Here is a 19,043-nt window from a genome sequence, read left to right on the forward strand (position 1 = left end):
TCAGGCCGTGTGGCCGAGCTGAGTTCATTCTAAATATCCAACGCGCTTCACATTGCAGTAGCCGCTTATCGTAGTCTCCTTTTAATGCATGCCTTTTCACAACTTCCAGCACTTGACACCTAAGTGCTTCCCAGTTTCCTCCATGTTTCTCCATAAAATGAATTGCCACAGGGGTTGTGCGTTTATTTTTTATATCCCCTATATGCTCGCTTAGCCGCTTTTTTAGGGGCCTGAAGGTTTTTCCCACATAATTCTGCGGGCAAGGACATATCAACATGTAAACTACTCCTGATGTCTCACAATTTGCAAAATCCCGCATCTCATAGTTCTCCCCTGTGCTGCTGCTTTTAAAGGATTACCAGGGGTGATGTATTTGCACATCGTGCATTTACTACATGGATAACGTTCCTGTGGCCCCCCTACGCTGTTTGTTTTCTATCAGTGTAAGTACACATATATATATATATTATAAAATTGAAAAAAAAAAAAAAAAACGCCACAATTCTTTCTCTTTGGGGGGATTCGTTTTTACGCCATGTGTCCTATGGAAACTGACATATTATATATGTTCCTCAAGTTGGTACAATTAAAACAATATGTAACTTGTATAACTTTTATTTTACTTGATGGCTTGTAAAAAATCAAACCATTGTTAACAATACAGTGGTACCTTGGTTTAAGAGTAACTTGGTTTAAGAGCGTTTTGGTTTAAGAGCTCACAGTTTTTCAAAATTGTGACTTGGTTTAAGAGCTCCCTCTACTGGGTGGGAGCGCGAGTGGAGGAGGGGCATGGTCTGCATAGCGGGGTCTACAGCCCTCTACTCTGACTCCCTCTCTTTCTCCCTCACCTTCCAAATCATAGCAGATCCACTTCAGGCTGAGGCTTACATCAGGGGACAGGACTGTGGAGGTCTCTTCATAGCTGTAACCCCTCTCTCCCCGGACAGAGAGTGTTGCATTTATGTGCCCACCTCTGCCCTGCTCATTCTATCATGCTCCCTGCAGTCTCTGTCAGCCCTTGTGTTTCCCATCCTCTCCATTACTGTACAGTTACTTATAATATCACATATTCTGCTGTTTCTGAATGTTTGCTTAAATTGTTTTATATGTTATTCAGAATAATAAATCATTATTTTTGGAGTGTGGAACCAATTGTCTGTATTTCTATGATTTCTATGGGAAAATTTGCTTTGGTTTAAGAGTGGATTTGGATTACAAGCACGGTCCTGGAACGAATTATGCTCGTAATCCAAGGCACCACTGTATATGTTCCTTAAAACTGCTCTATTCCCATACTTATAGCGCTTTTACCCTTTGTGTATGGGGCTGTTTGAGGTGTAATTTTTTTGCTCCATGATGTGTTCGTTCTTTCGATCGATACCTTGATTGCACATAAGCGACTTTTGATTGCTTTTATTACAATTTTCTGGATTTAATGCAACCAAAAATGCGCAATTTTGCACATATATTTGCACTTACGACGTTACTGTGCGAGATCAGGAATGTGATTAATTAATAGTTCGGGTGATTACGCATGTGGCGATAACAAACACTTGTTTATTTATTTTTAGTTATAACATAACATTTTATTAATAACAACACTTTTTTTTTTTTTTTTTTTACATACAGTATACTAGAAGCACCCCTGGGAGACTTCTAGTATAAGCACACTGATCTCTCATAGAGATGTATGCTGGTGAGCTATACATCATAGATCACTGAGATCAGTGTTCTATTGCTTTTGGCTTCTGCAAAAGCAATAGAATGCCGAGCCGGGATCAGCGCCATTACGGCACAGACCCGGCACCAGACGTAGAGATCGCTCCTCCATGAAAACGTCACAAGGGGGCGATCTCCCCACTAGACCACCAGGGAACAGCTGCAGTAAGTCTTCAGATGCAGCTGTCAACTTTGACAGTTTCATTGCTCCCTTTTCAGCCCACAAAATTAAAACTACTATTCGTTTTACTAAATTACACAAATCCCTGGGTCTTGACAGCCTTACCAATGGATATCATAAGATATTTTCTGAAGTACTTAACCCTTATCTCACAAAAACATTCAATTCCATAGTCCTCCACAAGTCTCCTCCGGTGGAAATGTTAAAAGCCAAACCACCATCCCTAAATTAGGTAAAACTCCCAATCATCTAATTGAGATGAACAAGTAGCACTCAATCGAGTAGGTATTCGATCAAATACTATGGCATTCGAGATACATTTTCGATCGAACATCCGACCAAATATGTAATAAAAATTGATTCCCCTCCCACCTTTCCTGGCGCCTTTTTTGGACCAATAACTATGCAGGAGGGGTTAAGACAGGCCCTAGGAGCACGCTGGCAGTGGGAGAATAGCGTTTGCATTTATTGGCTGGCTTACTCATGTGACCTCCAGAGTATAGGAACTCGGGATTTCCTGATCGTCAAATGCCATCTTGGACCTAGACAGGGAGATTGTGTGGAGCAGGGAGAGTTAGGTTTTAGCATATTTTAGGCAGGAGGGACCCACCAAAGCCCTTTTTAGGGCTACAACTATACACAGCACAGTTTTATCACCTGATTTACAGCGATTCTATCAGCGGCTAGCAGCCTATCAGTGTGTTCTCACAGACAGGCAGCAAAGTGCAGTGTGAAGAATAGCCTGCAGTTGAACTACTTCCTCATTCAGTGTATGTGTTGATATTTTAGCAGCTTCAGCTTTTGGAGAGAGAAAAGTGAGGATTTTAGAAGATTGTGGGAAGGAGAAAATGTTAAAGCTCTTATTAGGGCTACTACACAGCACAGTATATAGCTGCTTCTGTTATTATGGAGAGACTGTCTAGCAGCATATCATAAAGTGACACAGAAAGTCTTGCAGATAATATATAAATATATATACATATATATATATATATATATATATATATATATATGAGAAAGGCTCGGGTTTTTACGAGCTGAAACGTTGCACTATACTATGCAAATTGGCACAATAAAGTTATAACACTTGTCTGAAGAAGAAGCTGTCCTCCACCTACACATATATATATATATATATATATATATATATATATATATTTTAGGTATTGCCTATTGCAGTACATAAAAGTTGAGAACTCTTATTTTTTCTGCCAAAGTTGGCGTACTTCTGTTGGAATATTGAACAGTCGCTATAATCTGCTGTTCCATGTTTCATATATAAAAAAAAAATCTATATTTTCATGTATCACCTATTGCAGAACGTAAAAGTTGAAAACCCCACTGTATCTGCCAAAATTGGCATACTTTTGTTAGTATATTAAACAGTCGTAGTCTGCTGTGCGACATATTTAAAAATATATATAGTATGTATATATAGTGGCAATAGTCTGCTGTGCCGTGCAAAATATTGAAAAAAACTGAAAAACATAAAAGAGATCCTATATATGTGTGAAAATTGGTGTTAATAAAAACTGTACATCTTCTCACCAAACGTGATCCTACAAACAGCTATGTCACAAGAAAAATAAGAACGCTATGGATTTAGCAATGTGTCAATTTTTGAAGAAAATAGTTTCTACTGTGCCAAAGTAGTAATACTTAAAATAAAAACTATGGAATTTGGTATCGCTGTAATCGTAGTAACCCATAGAATACATTTATTATGTTATTACCAATCCAAAAATATGTTCAGCAGCACTAGAAAAAATACAGTATGCGGGTGCACGTCTCACCAAACCGGACCCAGGTTCGTATCGGATATCCACAGTGAAGATGGAGACCGCACTTCCAAAATAATTAACACTTTATTCACACCAGATGCCACTTTTCGGCTCAATGTGTAGCCAATGTGTAGCCTCACTGCTTGAGAAAGGCTACACATTGAGCCAAAACGTGCATCTGGTGTGAATAAAGTGTTAATTCTTTTGGAAGTGCGGTCTCCATCTTCACTGTGTTTATTATGTTATTTTTACCACACACTGAATAGCGTAAGTAAAATATTAAAAAAAGAAAAAGAATTCACATTCTTTCTATTATCCCCCAAAAAAGGGTTAATAAAAATCAATCAATAACTTTCATGAAACTTAAAAAGCAGCAATAGAAAGTTTAAGTTGTCCCTCAAAAAACAAGACCTTATATGGCTATGTGGGCAAAAATAAAACAATGGTATGGCCAGAGGCGTAACTAGAAAACGGCTGGGCCCCATAGCAAACTTCCAATGCTTCCCCCACTCCCCACTGGGCTACTAGGCATTGTCTAAATCTTTTTTTTTTTTTTTTTACATGGCTTTTAACTGCTTAAATATAAACAAGGTTGCATATTAAATGATCTGCATGGTGTCTGTAGCGATTCTCGACCCAAGATTGGTAGGGCAACAGCTCCAGACAATGCACGGGAAAAGCATAAATCCATACTAGACCTGAATAATATCCCATACTGTGACTGGATAGCAACAACATAGCTGCCATGAACTATACCACCCTACTATGACTGGATAACATTACCATACCCAGACCTGATACCACCATACAGTGACTGGATAACATTACCATACCAGATCTGATACCACCATACAGTGACTGGATAACATTACCATACCAGACCTGATACCACCATACAGTGACTGGAATTACAGTAGTGGATTATAATAGGGGCGTTCCGGGCGACAGCCCGGGGCCCTGAGCTCCTGGGGGGCCCATGACCACACAAAAAAGACTAAACTTTGAGTGTGGTACTATCTCCTGGTTACACTTCCGCCATGATTTGCAAAAAAATCACAGTTTTTTCTTATGGCAATTTTGCACAAATCAGGACATCATGACATTATCTATACTGTACTATGAACGCCAGGCTAGTGCTTCCATAGTTACAGTGGGGTGGGGGGGCCCAGGCTTGGTGAACAGCCCCGGGGCCTACGGTAAAGTTAATCCGCCCCTGACTGGATAACAATTACCATACCAAACCTGATGCCACCATACTGTGACAGGATAACACTGTCATACCAGACCTGACGAATACGATCATACTGTGACAGGATACACCGCCATACCCGACCTGACCAATACCATTATACTGTGACTGTATAACACCAACATAGCAGACCTGAAAAATACCACCATACTGTGACTGGATAACATTACCATACCAGATCTGATACCACCATACTATGACTGTATAACACCAACATACCAGACCTGACCAATACCACCATACTGTGACTGAATAACACTGCCATTTGACAACTGACCAATACAATCATACTGTGACTGGATAACATTACCATACCAGACCTGATACCACCATACTATGACTGGATACATTACCACGCCAGACCTGATACCACCATACTGTGACTGGATAACATTACCATACCAGACCTGATACCACCATACTGTGACGGATAACATTACCATGCCAGACCTGATACCACCATACTGTGACTGGATAACACCAACATACCAGACTTGAACAATGCCACCATACTGTGACTGGATAACATTACCATACCAGAACTGAACAATGCCACCATACTGTGACTGGATAATGTTACCATACCAGACCTGACCAATAAAACCATACTGTGACTGAATAACACCGCCATAACACACCTGATACACCAAACTGTGACTGAATAACACCGCCGTATGAAACCTGACCAATACCACCATACTGTGACTGGATAACATTACCATACCAGACCTAATACCATCATACTGTGACTAGATATATTACCCTACCAGACCTGATAGCACCATACTGTGACTGGATAACATTACCATACCAGACCTGATATCAATATACTGTGACTGGATAAAACCAACATAGCAGACCCGATACCACCAAACAGTGACTGGATAACTGCACCATACCAGACCTGAACAATACCACCATACTGTGATTGAATAATACTGTCAACTAGGTATAGGTGTATATATATATATATATATATATATATATATATATATATATATCCAGGCACTGTATGAAGGGTGACTATTATGCATAAGGATGAGTTATTTTAGTCCTACAGAAGCTGCAGTCCTGCAGTCCCAGGGTAGCTTTCTATATAGACTGTGTGGGACTACAACTCCAGTGTGATCTGTCTGTGTCTTTGGGTGTAGGGGAGGGGGGGGGGCACAAACAACAGACCGATCATCCTGGGAGTTGTAATTCTATAATGTCACAGCTCCTGTAGAAATAAAAACCCCACACTTATGCTTCTTTGTAAGCTGGCAGCAAGCATACCCCCCCCCACAACACACACCTTATCAGTGACATTGTATACTTACAGGAGAAAGGATCTGTCATTGTCTAGTGTTTAGTATGGGCAAATAGCCCTAAGGGTAGATACACATAAACTGATCAATGAGCATAAGGGATTGGAAGTGAAAATTACATTGGGTATAAAGGTGTAACATATGACCTATTTCATACTACATGTTAGATCCAAGGATGGATGGGGGAGACTATGCACGGGTACAATTTATGACCGTGGGCTATATCCAGGGGTATAAGGATCCTTGTCCAACACCAGTATAGGGACAAACCAAACCCGTCATCAGGACAACCAGGGTACCCAGACCCAGAATAGTCTGGGTGTATAATCCTCGAAACAAAAAATTCCATCCAAGGCTTTAATAAAATTATGGTAGCTTTATTGGTACATCACAAACAGAAAACCAAAAAAAATAAATAAAAGATAAAAACACGCCGACGCGTTGCAGGGTTAGAATCCCTTAATCATGGCAAATGTATGTGGGCAACTTACAGGTTTATATGTGTATGGAATGTGATGTCCCGCCTCGGGATAGACATGCCCCAGACAAAGGAGAACGGGAGCACCTGTTCCGAGTAAGGTCACATGACAATTAACATCCATTAGTATAACATCATAGAATACAAATAAAAACAAATACAAAATATATACATCAGATACAATATATACACAAATTGCTGAAAGAAAAAAACAATAAATGATAATATAAATAAACATGTGGAAAAAAAAAAAAAAAAAAAACTTTTTCATTAGTATATGTAGTACAAATCTGACTTGTAGTTTAAAGGACAACTCCCACAAAAAATTTTTTGGCTTATTTAACACACATTACAAGTTATAGAACTTTGTAATGTGGTTAAATGCCCGGTCTGGCCCCCTTCCCCCACTTACCGACCCCCTGGAAGTTATAGAATGTATGCATTACCTATTACGATCGTCACTGTCCCGGGCGGCATCTGGTGACGACGACGTCAGAGCCAGGGGGTGGTCCGGGTCTTCTTCCTCCTCGGCGTCTTCATTGAAAGTGAATGGGAGAGAAAAGGCTGCTGGTGCACATGGGCACCAGCAGCCTTTTCATTGGCTGGAGCGCATCACATGGCTTCCAGCTTGCCCAGCCCTGATTGGCTGAGCTTGCTGGAAGCCATGTGATGCGCTCCAGCCAATGAAAAGGCTGCTGGTGCGCAAGCGCACTGGCAGCCTTTTCTCTCCCATGGACCCGGAAGAGGCATCGCTGGATGGCGGATGCAGGTGACGGTGAGGCGGACGGCGGGCGAATGGAGTGGCGATCATCACCGGAGGGATGGTGAGTATGGTGTCTGTGTGTGTCTGTGTTTTTTTTTTTTTTTTTTTTGGGGGGGGGGGGTCCCGCTGAGTTGTCCTTAACCCTTTCGGGTATCTAGTGTTGAGGTTGAGAATCACACAGTGCCTCCCTCTTGCGTAACAGATGGGTCCAATCTCCTCCCATTTGGGTCTATTAACCCTTTCTACAGCTGAAATTTTCACACCATTCAAGTCCCCTCCATGACATTCAACAAAGTGTCTGGAGAAACCAGAGAGTGAGCGTGGTGGGTAGAGACCAAAGCTGTGAGTAAGTCACTCAAATGCTCCCTGATACGAGTCTTGAGCTTCCGGACACTGGATCCCACATACTGCAGATTGCACACAGTACAGTGGGCAACATACACTGTGTGCATGGAGCTGCAGTTAATGAAGGAACGTATCCCGAAGCTCCGACCCGAAACCCATGAAAAAACTGAGGACTGCTTAGATGCATATTCACACATGGCTGCAGCGTTATGCTGCACAGCGAAAAGAACCCTTCAACTTGAGCCAATTCCTCACTATCTGTCTCTCTAGTGCTGATATCACTCGGTGAGAGTAAATTTCTTAGGGTTTGGCCTCTCCGCGCTACATACCTGACCCTAGCATTCAGGACCTGTTCACACTTGTTGTCTGCATATAACAACGGAATATATTTATTGATAATATTACGAATTTCACTAAATTGCGGACTATAGCTGGTAGAAAATGTTAGGGGTTTTAACTGAAGGGTTAGTGTCTGCTTGGGCATCTGCTGCCCTATCACACAGATGGTACGATCTATCCTTTTGTTCAGCTATACATCTTGCTCTATGTATGATATGAATTTTATTACCCCTAGCCAGGAGTCGCTTCTCCAAATTGTCTGCTTCCTGTAGGTACAGTAGCTATCCTGGCTAGAACAGTTGCGGATGAGACGGATATATTCCCCAGTGGGGAGACTTCTTGTGACATGAAGGTGGGTGGCTAGAGGTCATCCAGGTGGCCCATAGGCAAGAGTGGCGGTCTGCTGCCGCTGTTCCTGATGTAGCAGACCATCCCTATGGTTCTATATTTTTTCCCCAACATATTAAAAGACAAGAATCAGCCAATATCGTACTTGTCGCTGGATCATTGCCTTTTAACAGGAGCTATTACACCAATTGATTATCGGCTGTAACAGGGATTAGGCAGACAAAATCTTCTTTGAGTGCTGGCTAGAGGCGTGGACCTTGCGCCCCAGGAGGACGTCTCATCTCTGAGCTGGGCTGTAGCCTGCACCTGTGCGCTGATTAAAGAAACCTGCACTGCATCTCCGAGCTCTTGAATCCATTACCTGCCTTACCCATCGGCATGAATTTACAGTGGCTGCAATTTTCACTCCTAACCATCAGTCATCACAATGTACTGTACCTACAGTGCTGAACCAACCCCTTTAAGGAGTACGATACAAGCTTATCATATAATGGCCAGAGGCCAGAGCAGTGATAGTATAATCCAATTGCTCAGGTATGAAATAACTAAAATATTTGCCAACTTTCCCACCTACTTAGACTATATGTAATATTGTATTGAGAGCCTGCTAGTAATTCCTTACCTTTTGTATTCTATGTAGCCATTTTAATGCAATAAGAACTGCAGTGATTTGTGGTACCTTCCTTGTTACCAATTTTCATACCAGGTCTCCAGGAATTTAAAGTATTTGTAATAATACTTCAGCATAACATTTTAAAATGAGGTCACCTTCAATGTTTTTTCTGAATTTCTATCTTGATTGGGACCTGCGTTTTCCTATTTGTTACATGCTTTGTACTTGACTGACCTTTTCAATAAAAAATTCTGTTTTGAGAAAAAAAAAAAAAAAGGTATGAAATAACCTTCTCAGGGTGGGTTCACACTACGGAATTCTCGCAGATAAACTCAGCGGAATTCCGCCAGCTGTACGCACTCATGGACGCGCGCCTTTCCGCCGGCTCCATAGACACCATTCTATGGGCCGGCTGATTCTGCATTCCACCGAAAGAACGGACATGTCAATTCCGCGAGAATTCCGTAGTGTGAGTCAACCCTAGATTGATAAATAGATTTGCTCAGTAATTTCTCGAACCATGAAAGTAGTCTATTGTTCCCCATTGTAAAAAAAGAATGTAGGGAGATCCAATGTAGGAAACTAATGCAATAGGAGAAGGAGGGACATTTAAAGGGAAACTTCCCTTTTATGGATATGTAAATAAGCATAAGTGCACTGGGGGTGGTACTACAGCCCTCAGTGCATTGATCAACCTTGCCAGCCTAGTTCTCCTTATGAATATTTATCCTGTGCTCTGCAGTTGAAGAGCGGCTTGAGTGATGTCCCTACACAGTGCCCCCTCAATAATTATAAAGAGGCAATGGGCAGGCAGGGCGAAGGAGTGCAATAAGGGCTGGAGCCCTGCCCCCAGTGTACTGAGCCTTCTATTTTACATATTAATAAGAATGCGAAGTTAATGACAACTTTGCAGGGAATAAATGTAAGAAAATAACCTTTATTCTCAGCATCCCTGGCCCTATGAAAACAGAATTTTCCTTTAGATACTGCATTACAGGGACATGCAAAATTCACACTGAGGGGCACTGAATGTCGAAAACTTGGAAAACAAAAGTCGGTACTTTACTTTTTCCAATTTTACTCATGGTGTAAAGGAGATTATAGATTGGAATGAGAGAGACTCAGTGAAGTGAAATTAAAGTACATTACTTAACAAATGGTAAAATTAGGTACTGGGTAAATAGTAGTGAGGTAGTGAGGCAGTCTATATGAAAAACTGTTGTTCCCAGGTACAGTAAAGAAGCAATATAAAAATAGGTTCAGGACTAATGCAAATAGACCCCCTCCCCAACACAAAAAAAGAATAAAATAAAAAATGGGACAACGCCCTGAAATGGTGTGTCCATAAATGTACAAGGAGAGGATGTCACTGGTTAAGGCAGCCACTTATATACAGTAAGTTTAGTGAAGAACTATATTGTAGATCATCACAGGTAACGTAATGAAGTTAAAAGCAATCTCTGATAGGTGGTATTATGAGAATACAGTGGTATAGTGAAACATTTTTATGGGATTAAAAACATTAAAGACGGAGCTCTTGGTATATCTTTTCACCAACACCAAAATTGAAGTGCTGTTCCCTACGGCCTCTCACAATAAATAAAAAAGTTTGAACAAAAAAGTCTAAGGGCCCTATTACACTGGCCGATGTTTAGGTGCATGTGAGCGCCGACCTGTCAGGTCAGTGCTAGCTTCCTCCTCGTTCCCCACTCACTGACGGTGCTATTACACGCCCCAAGAGCGAGTAGAGAGGAGCGAAGGGACCATGGGGAGCTGCAAAGGGGCAGCCCGGATGACCTTTAGGCTTCCCTATCGCTATCGTTTTATTTTTTTCAAAATGTTGAAAGACAAGGATCAGCTGACATTGTGCATGTCAAATGATCGTTACTTTTCAGCAGGAGCTATTACAAGAATTGATTATTGGCCGTAATGGGGATTAGGCAAACAAAATATTTTTTGAGTGCTGGCAAGTCACATCCCCCCTCTATACGACATAAAGGACACCAGAAAAATGCTTGCACACAATGACACTTAACAATGATGGGTACAAAAATGCATGTTAAAAATAAGACTGTGTAAAAGATTGTTAAAAACAGGCATGGCTAATCTTAAACCAACTAAATGCAAATCTTTGATGAAAGAGTGAGGGACACAACTCATTCTAGCATCTATTGTTGGATTAATGACACATACAGAAGACCTTAAAAAAAGACATGCCAAAGTATTTTAAAACTACAAGTTCATAGGTTCTTTTTTTCTGTTTAGTATAACAAGAAAATTTCTGTCAATCAACAGTTCTAAGTAAGGAGGTAGCGATCTTATAAATACTGTATGGTGTAGGTTATGTTTCCATTGCTGTTGGATTACATTCTCGTAAGTACTATACATTTAGATGGTTGAATAGATGTAAACCAAAAACACTTAATTCAATGTTACTAGTTTATTTATTTTAACCTGAATATATATATATATATATATATATATATATATATATATATATATTTTTTTTTTTTTTTTTTTTTTTTTTTACTGTATTTGTACCACACTAGGCACTGCAAATGATGAATGGTTCCACAAAATCTGAGCCCTGTTGTATGCCCAAACAGCTGTTTATGACCACAAAAGTGTTGGTGTCAGTTTACATTATATGCTGTTTTGATGCTTTTACTTATTCAAAGAATCTTTTTAAAGAAATAGTGCTGTGAGCAGAAAGTGATTTGATCTAGAATCACAGCTATTCTGATTTATGAAGTCTGAAGTCTTCCGGTTGTGTTCCTCATTGCATTTTCTAGCTATGGTTTTTGCTGCAATTGTCCCAAATCATTGTAAAAAAGGACGCATTTTGGGGCGATGGATACCTTTTCACAGCAATGTAAGTTTTTATATGTATGAGATGTAATATATGTAGTATTTACAGTATCTCAAATAATCTTATGCTAATATATCACTTCTCTTCCCCTTTAGTGTAACTGGACATTACAACTATGTTGAAACAAATAAAAATTTTTGGTGCTTTGCTATTAATAGCAATTATAGGTTTTCTAACCAGATCATCGCTCAAACAGAGCAATGGAACCATCATTGATTATCTGATTTCCAAAAAGCTAATCTTTAACAGTTCATTAAATGAAAATGAACTGAATGAACCAACTTCCACAATAACCCCCAGTGCTGTCCTGGAGAAAGGAAATGGTATCTTATTCGTGGAAACCATGGGCAAAATGAATCAGTCATCCTTAGTTTTGTGCTCAATAGAATCAGCAGCTCGAATGTATCCGGACAGACCTGTGGTCTACTTCATGAAAGGACTAAATGACATCATCACTGTGAAGGATGAGAGGAAAGCCCAGGAATACTTTCTGACCCTCTCATCTTATAAGAATATCTACTTTTTCCCATTGAATTTTGAGAAATTATTCGCTGACACACCACTTCTACCTTGGTATCAGAAGGTAAGTAATGGGAACAGACTATGGCTATGTTCACACAACGTCAAAAATAGAGAAAAGGCGGCCGCTTTTGCAATTTAAAATGTCCGTTTTTGCCACAATTTAATTGACTGCATTGGCGATGCAGACGGACATCCTATGTACACAATGTATTGAATGACTTACTTTATTGACGCAGACGTCAAAAGAATGTTAATGTTCATTATTCTTGGATGTCTTTTGCAAACAGCGGACGGTTTTTATTAATTGTTCACACACAGGGTTTTTTTTTCACTGTTCTTTCTCTGTTTTTACTATTTAATTCAATTGATTTTTCAAGTAAACCACACCCAAAGGGAAATTATTAACCCAAAACTAGAATAATGTACAAACAGCCGTTATTGTACTAAGGGAAGGCCAGACAGCTAAACGACGTCCGTTATTTTAGACTCTAGCCTTTAGTATAAGGCTATAGTTACATGCTTAGGATTCTGTGCTGTTTATCTGCTAATATTCTGTTGGCAATGCCCATGATTGGGGTATTTTACACTCAATTCATAAGCTCAGAAAGAAATCTATGGTTTAAAGCTGTGGATTAGCCCAATTTAGCTTATTTATCTACAAAGTCAGATTCATACTATATCAACATATCACAATAGATAAAAACTTCAGCCACTCTTTTTATTATCTTTAATAGGATCTTGTGAGATTATATGAGAAAATATGTCTGTTTCAAATACATACAACACTGCTTGTATACATTTACCCTGTGTGGTATTCTAGCTTAATGCTACCCGGGTGAATGAACCTCTGATGATATAAAAAATGCAAACCCTGAATGAAAGACGACATGATTTTTAGAGATGAGCGAGTAGTAAAATATTCGAAAGCTTGAAATTTGATTCAAATAGACCTCAACAATTCAATCCAATATCGAAACCCATTAAAGTCAATGGGAAAAAAAATGCTTGTTTCTTGGAAACCTAAATTCGACCTCTTGGAGGTCACCAAGTCTATAATGACACCTTTAGAAAATGATGCCAACCGCTCGGGAATGCAACTGGGGAAGCAGTATATAACCTATCACAGGGAGTGGTATTATCGGTCCCAGCAGTAATACAGCTTCCTGTAATAGTTCATATTCAATTAAAACAGCAAATTTTTGTTTTCATTTTGCTATTTTTGTTAGCAATAGCAAAACTGAAAAGAAAAAAAAAGTTGTTTCAATTTAATAAACAGTTAAAATGTATATTAAATTTAAACAGATGAAATGTATGTTTCATCGAAAAAGCATTTTTTCGTTTCAGTTTTGCTATCGTAAATTAAAAATATCAATATAAGAACGAAAATTAGCTATATTAATTAAATATTAACTATTACAGGGAGCGGGATTAATGTTGGAATACTGCTAATACTGCTCAATAGCAATCTCTGTAACAATTTATATTTAATTAAACTGACAAATTTTCGTTTCAATATTTATATTTTTCGGTTAAAATAGAAAAATTGAAATGAAAAAATGCTGTTTCAATTTAATATACAGTTAGGTAGCTTCACACACACCGAATTGCAGTGGATTTCCTGCTGCGGATCCGCCGCAGATTTGATCTAAACAACTGAACACAGCATCAAATCTGCACCATCAAATCTGCTGCGGATCCTGTACGCGTGAATGCACCCTTAATTAATAAATATATTAATTTTTGCTGTATATTTCATTGAGACAGCATTTTTCTTTTCAATTTTGCTATTGTAAATGAAAAATATCAATAATAGAACAAAAATTAGCTATTTTAATTAAATATTAACTGTTACAGGGAGCGGTATTAATGTCGGGACAAACTTTTGCTGTTTTATATAAATACACAGTTAATTGATTTCCTGATATAATGGAATAGACAGGAAGGGGATCCCATACAAATTTGACTTGAACAATGTGTCCTTTTTGATGGCAGATTTCCTTTAATATTACACATTATAGAAGCAGTGTGTACAGCTGAGTGTAAGTGCAGGCACATTAAAGCAGGAATGGAAAGGATGGGAAACACAAGGGCTGACAGAGACTGCATGAAGGAATGAGCAGGGCATATGTGGGCACTGTATAGCAGCACTCTCGGTCTGGGGAGAGGGTTTACAGTTATGAAGAGATTACCTCCACAGTCCTGGCCCCTGATGCAGGCCCCAGCCTGAAGCGGATCTGCTCTGATTTGGAAGGTGAGGGAGACAGTGCTGCAGACCATACCCCCCCCCCCTCCCAGCCAGTACTGTCAGCAATTTAGAAAAACTGTGAGATTCTTACAAAGCGCCCTCAATCCAAGTTACTCTTAAACCAAGATAACACTGTAAGGCTATGTTCATACAACGTCAAAAATAAAGAAAAGGGGGCCAATTTTGATTTAAAAAAAAAATTTAAATAATAAAAAAGTCAGTATTTGCCGCAATTCAACTGACTGCAATGGCAATGCACTGATGTCAATGGGAAGACGGACGTCTAATGCGCACAATGCATTGAATAACAGACGCTTTTACTGTGGACGTCAAAATAATGAACATGATCATTATTTTCCGACATCTTTTGCAAACATTTTTTTTAATAGTTTTGCAAAAATTTTTTTTTGCGGACATTTTTTTAATAGTTGTTCACACACAATTTTTCTTTTGTCACGATTCACAGTTTTTACTATTAAATTCAAAGGGATTTTTCAATTAAGTCACATCCAAAGGCCAATAACCCCAAACTTGAATACTGTACAAACACCAGTCATTGCACTACGGGGAGGCAAGGCTGCTAAAAGACGTCAGATAATTTAAACTCAAAATGACGGACGTAATTTTGAATGGAGCTGAAAAAACGTTGTGTGAACATAGCCTAAGTGTGTTTTTGTTCCTGGTAAACCCTTTAGGCTTTGTTCCCACTATGGGATTGAATCTGGAAATTGATAATGCCAACTGCAAATAATGCTCATGATCATTATTTGCATCTGTCATTATCATTATATGGCTGCCCTTCCCTGATAAATGATGGCACATTGGTTGTAATGCACAGTAGGAATATGTAGTCTACTTGGTCTGTATAGTCTGTATGAAATGTGCCTTATTTGTATAAGTATCATTAAACCTGTAATGAGAAAGAGAGAGACAGGGGGCGCTTCCTCGTGTGATAAAAGATGACCAGGTAAGTGGTAGCAGGGTTTTGCAGGGATCCACTCACCTGGATAGGTTGTGCAAAATTTAGGCACAACTCTATATGCAGCATAGAAGGGTGTACTCCGCAGCTGTACTGGGTAGGGATGGTCCGAACCTGCCGAGGTTCGGGTTCGTACGAACCTGAACTCTCGGCAATGATTCCCGCTGTCTTCCATTTCAGTGGAGAGGGTGGATACAGCCGGAGGACTGCCTGGAAAACTGGGATACAGCCTATGGCTATGGCTGTATCCCAGTTTTCCAGGCGGTCCTCCGGCTGTATCTACCCGCTGCACGGAGCGGGCAGACAGCGGGAATCATTGCCGAGAGTTCAGGTTCGTACGAACCCGAACCTCGGCAGGTTCGGCCCATCCCTAGTACTGGGGTACGTCACCACCAATGGTGGGAGAAGCAAATGCAGATGTGTAATCAGCCAATTACAGGACCAAGAGTCGAAAACACACCAGGTATAATAAGCGCAGGAGTATTCAGATTTGCACACGGCGGTGCAACCAGGGATTATCCAGAGGTAGATGGCATAGTAAACATATAGGGGGAGATTTATCAAACATGGTGTAAAGTGAAATTGGCTCAGTTGCCCCTAGCAACCAAGTACAGCTGTCTTGTGTGTACATGAGTAGCACTATATCTTGTTAATCATGTACAAGACATTTTTTCATCAAATGTCTGCTTCCTACTAGAGATGAGTGAATCTGCCGAAGTTCGGGTTTGTCTGAGCCTGAACTATCGGCTTCTGATTGCCGCTGTCTGCAGCCTTCGTGAACAGGGGTGGATACAGCCTTACGGACCGCCTGGAAAACTGGGATACAGACATTGGCATAGGCTGTATCCCAGTTTTTCAGGCGGTCCGTAAGGCTGTATCCACCTTGTTCACAGAGGCTGCAGACAGCGGCAATCAGAAGCTGATAGTTTAGGTTCAGACGAACCCGAACTTCGGCAGATTCGCTCATCTCTACTTCTATCTTCCTCCTTCATCCTCTCCTTCTATAGACTTGTAATCTGATCTCTAAGCTATGAGCTACAAGTTGTAACCAGTAAAAATAAAGTCATTACTAAGCTTATTTTGAGAGTGGATAACTGTTTGGCCAGAAACGGGAAAAAAAAGGTAGATAACAGGAAAATAAAGTAATTTTGTCTGATAAGATACATTACACAATTTCTTATATTTTCCTATGCTATTGATCAATGTAATGTTTACTAAAGCAACAATGCCCATCTAATGGAAATGCATAATATGTATGTGTAATGCAATTACTCTTTCATCTTTGTATTATTTTTAAGGTGGACCCAAACAAAGAAAGATACTGGGTTCATGTTAAATCAGACGCCTGCAGATTTGCACTGATATGGAAGTATGGAGGCATTTACATGGATACTGATGTTATTTCCATTCGACAAATTCCTAAAATTAACTTTCTGGCTGCTGAAGATGACATAACTACCGGCAGTAGTGTTTTTGGTATGTCTCCAAAGTACAAACTGACGTGGGAGTTTCTGGAAAATTTTGTACAGAATTATAAAGGAGATGTATGGGGACAACAGGGACCATTGCTTCTCACACGTATTGTACGCAAGTATTGTGGTCTTCCCCAGTTTAAATCTGTGGATCATATGATGTGTGCAAATATCTCCTACTTCCATCGTGAACGATTTGCTCCGATCCCATGGCCGTCCTGGGGAAAATTTTTTGAAGTGTGGAACAAATTACCAACCTTCGATAACACTTATGCTATTCATTTGTGGAACTTTATGAATACAAAAAAACAAGTAATGGTCCCTAAGTCTAACACATTAATAGAACATCTCTATAAACAATACTGCCCTTCTACTTATGAAGCAATTTTGAACAATAAACCACTATACTAATAACAAGAATTAACGCCAAATTACTCTGAGTATTCTCGAGACATTTGTAAAAATTTGCATAAAAGAAAAAGGTCAAGTTATCTACAATAACTAGTGACATCACTTCTTTTATTTTCCAAAGTCAACTTTGAAAATTAGAACTAAAATCTGATTGGTTACAATGGACAACTCTATTTCATTTATTTTATAAGTTTCTACTTTTGTGTTTATTTACGCTACCTCTCAACAAAATAAAGTATCCCAAAGACCGTACTATATTTTTTGCGCCACTAATTGTACTTTGAAATGACCGGCTGAATTTTTTCATAAAGCACACTGCAAAAGCAGGAAAAAATAAATGTGTGGTAAAATTGAAAAAAAAAACCAAAAAACGCATTTTGTTTATTTGGGGGGTATTTGTTTTAACGCCATTCGACCTGGGGTAAAACTGACTTGTTATATACACTACCGTTCAAAAGTTTGGGGTCACCCAAACAATTTTGTGTCACACTTCACCACCATACATTGTGAAATTAATAGAAAATAGAGTCAAGACATTGACAAGGTTAGAAATAATGATTTGTATTTGAAATAACATTGTTTTTACATCACACTTTGCTTTCGTCAAAGAATCCAACTTTTGCAACAATTCCAGCATTGCACACCTTTGGCATTCTAGCTATTCATTTGTTGAGGTAAGCTGGAGAAATTGCACCCCACGCTTCTAGAAGCAGCTCCCACAAGTTGGATTGGTTGGATGGGCACTTCTGGCGTACCATACGGTCAAGCTGCTCCCACAACAGCTCAATGGGGTTCAGATCTGGTGACTGCGCTGGCCACTCCATTACCGATAGAATACCAGCTGCCTGCTTCTGCTGTAAATAGTTTTGGAGTGTGTTTAGGGTCATTGTCCTGTTGTAGGATGAAATTGGCTCCAATCAAGCGCTGTCCACTGGGTATGGCATGGCGTTGCAAAATTGAGTGATAGCCTTTCTTATTCAGAATCCCTTTTACCCTGTACAAATCTCCCAACTTACCAGCACCAAAGCAACCCCAGACCATCACATTACCTCCACCATGCTTAACAGATGGCGTCAGGCATTCTTCCAGCATCTTTTCATTTGTTCTGCATCTCACAAACGTTCTTCTTTGTGATCCAAACACCTCAAACGTGGATTCATCTGTCCACACTTTTTTCCAATCTTCCTCTGTCCAATGTCTGTGTTCTTTTGCCCATCTTAATCTTTTTCTTTTATTGTCCAGTCTCAGATATGGCTTTTTCTTTGTCACTCTGCCCTGAAGCCCAAAATCCCGCAGCCGCCTCTTCACTGTAGATGTTGACACTGGTGTTTTGCAGGTCCTATTAAATGAAGATGCCAGTTGGGGACCTGTGAGCAGTGGCGGATTAAATGTACCCTGGGCCCTGGGCTGTCCCCCCTACCT

At 39.8% G+C, this 19,043-nt stretch overlaps 1 protein-coding gene across 1 annotated transcript; it reads left to right on the top strand.

The window, feature by feature from the left end:
• The first annotated feature begins 12,107 nt into the window (after nt 1-12,107).
• LOC138780814 (alpha-1,4-N-acetylglucosaminyltransferase-like) lies at nt 12,108-17,621 on the top strand. The gene is made up of 2 exons (XM_069956733.1): nt 12,108-12,575; nt 17,037-17,621. Exons 1-2 carry the CDS (start codon nt 12,108-12,110, stop codon nt 17,619-17,621), a joined length of 1,053 nt encoding a protein of 350 aa, XP_069812834.1.
• Nucleotides 17,622-19,043: the final 1,422 nt, after the last annotated feature.

Source organism: Dendropsophus ebraccatus, unplaced genomic scaffold (genome assembly GCF_027789765.1).
Source record: "Dendropsophus ebraccatus isolate aDenEbr1 unplaced genomic scaffold, aDenEbr1.pat pat_scaffold_864_ctg1, whole genome shotgun sequence".
NCBI lineage: Eukaryota > Metazoa > Chordata > Amphibia > Anura > Hylidae > Dendropsophus > Dendropsophus ebraccatus.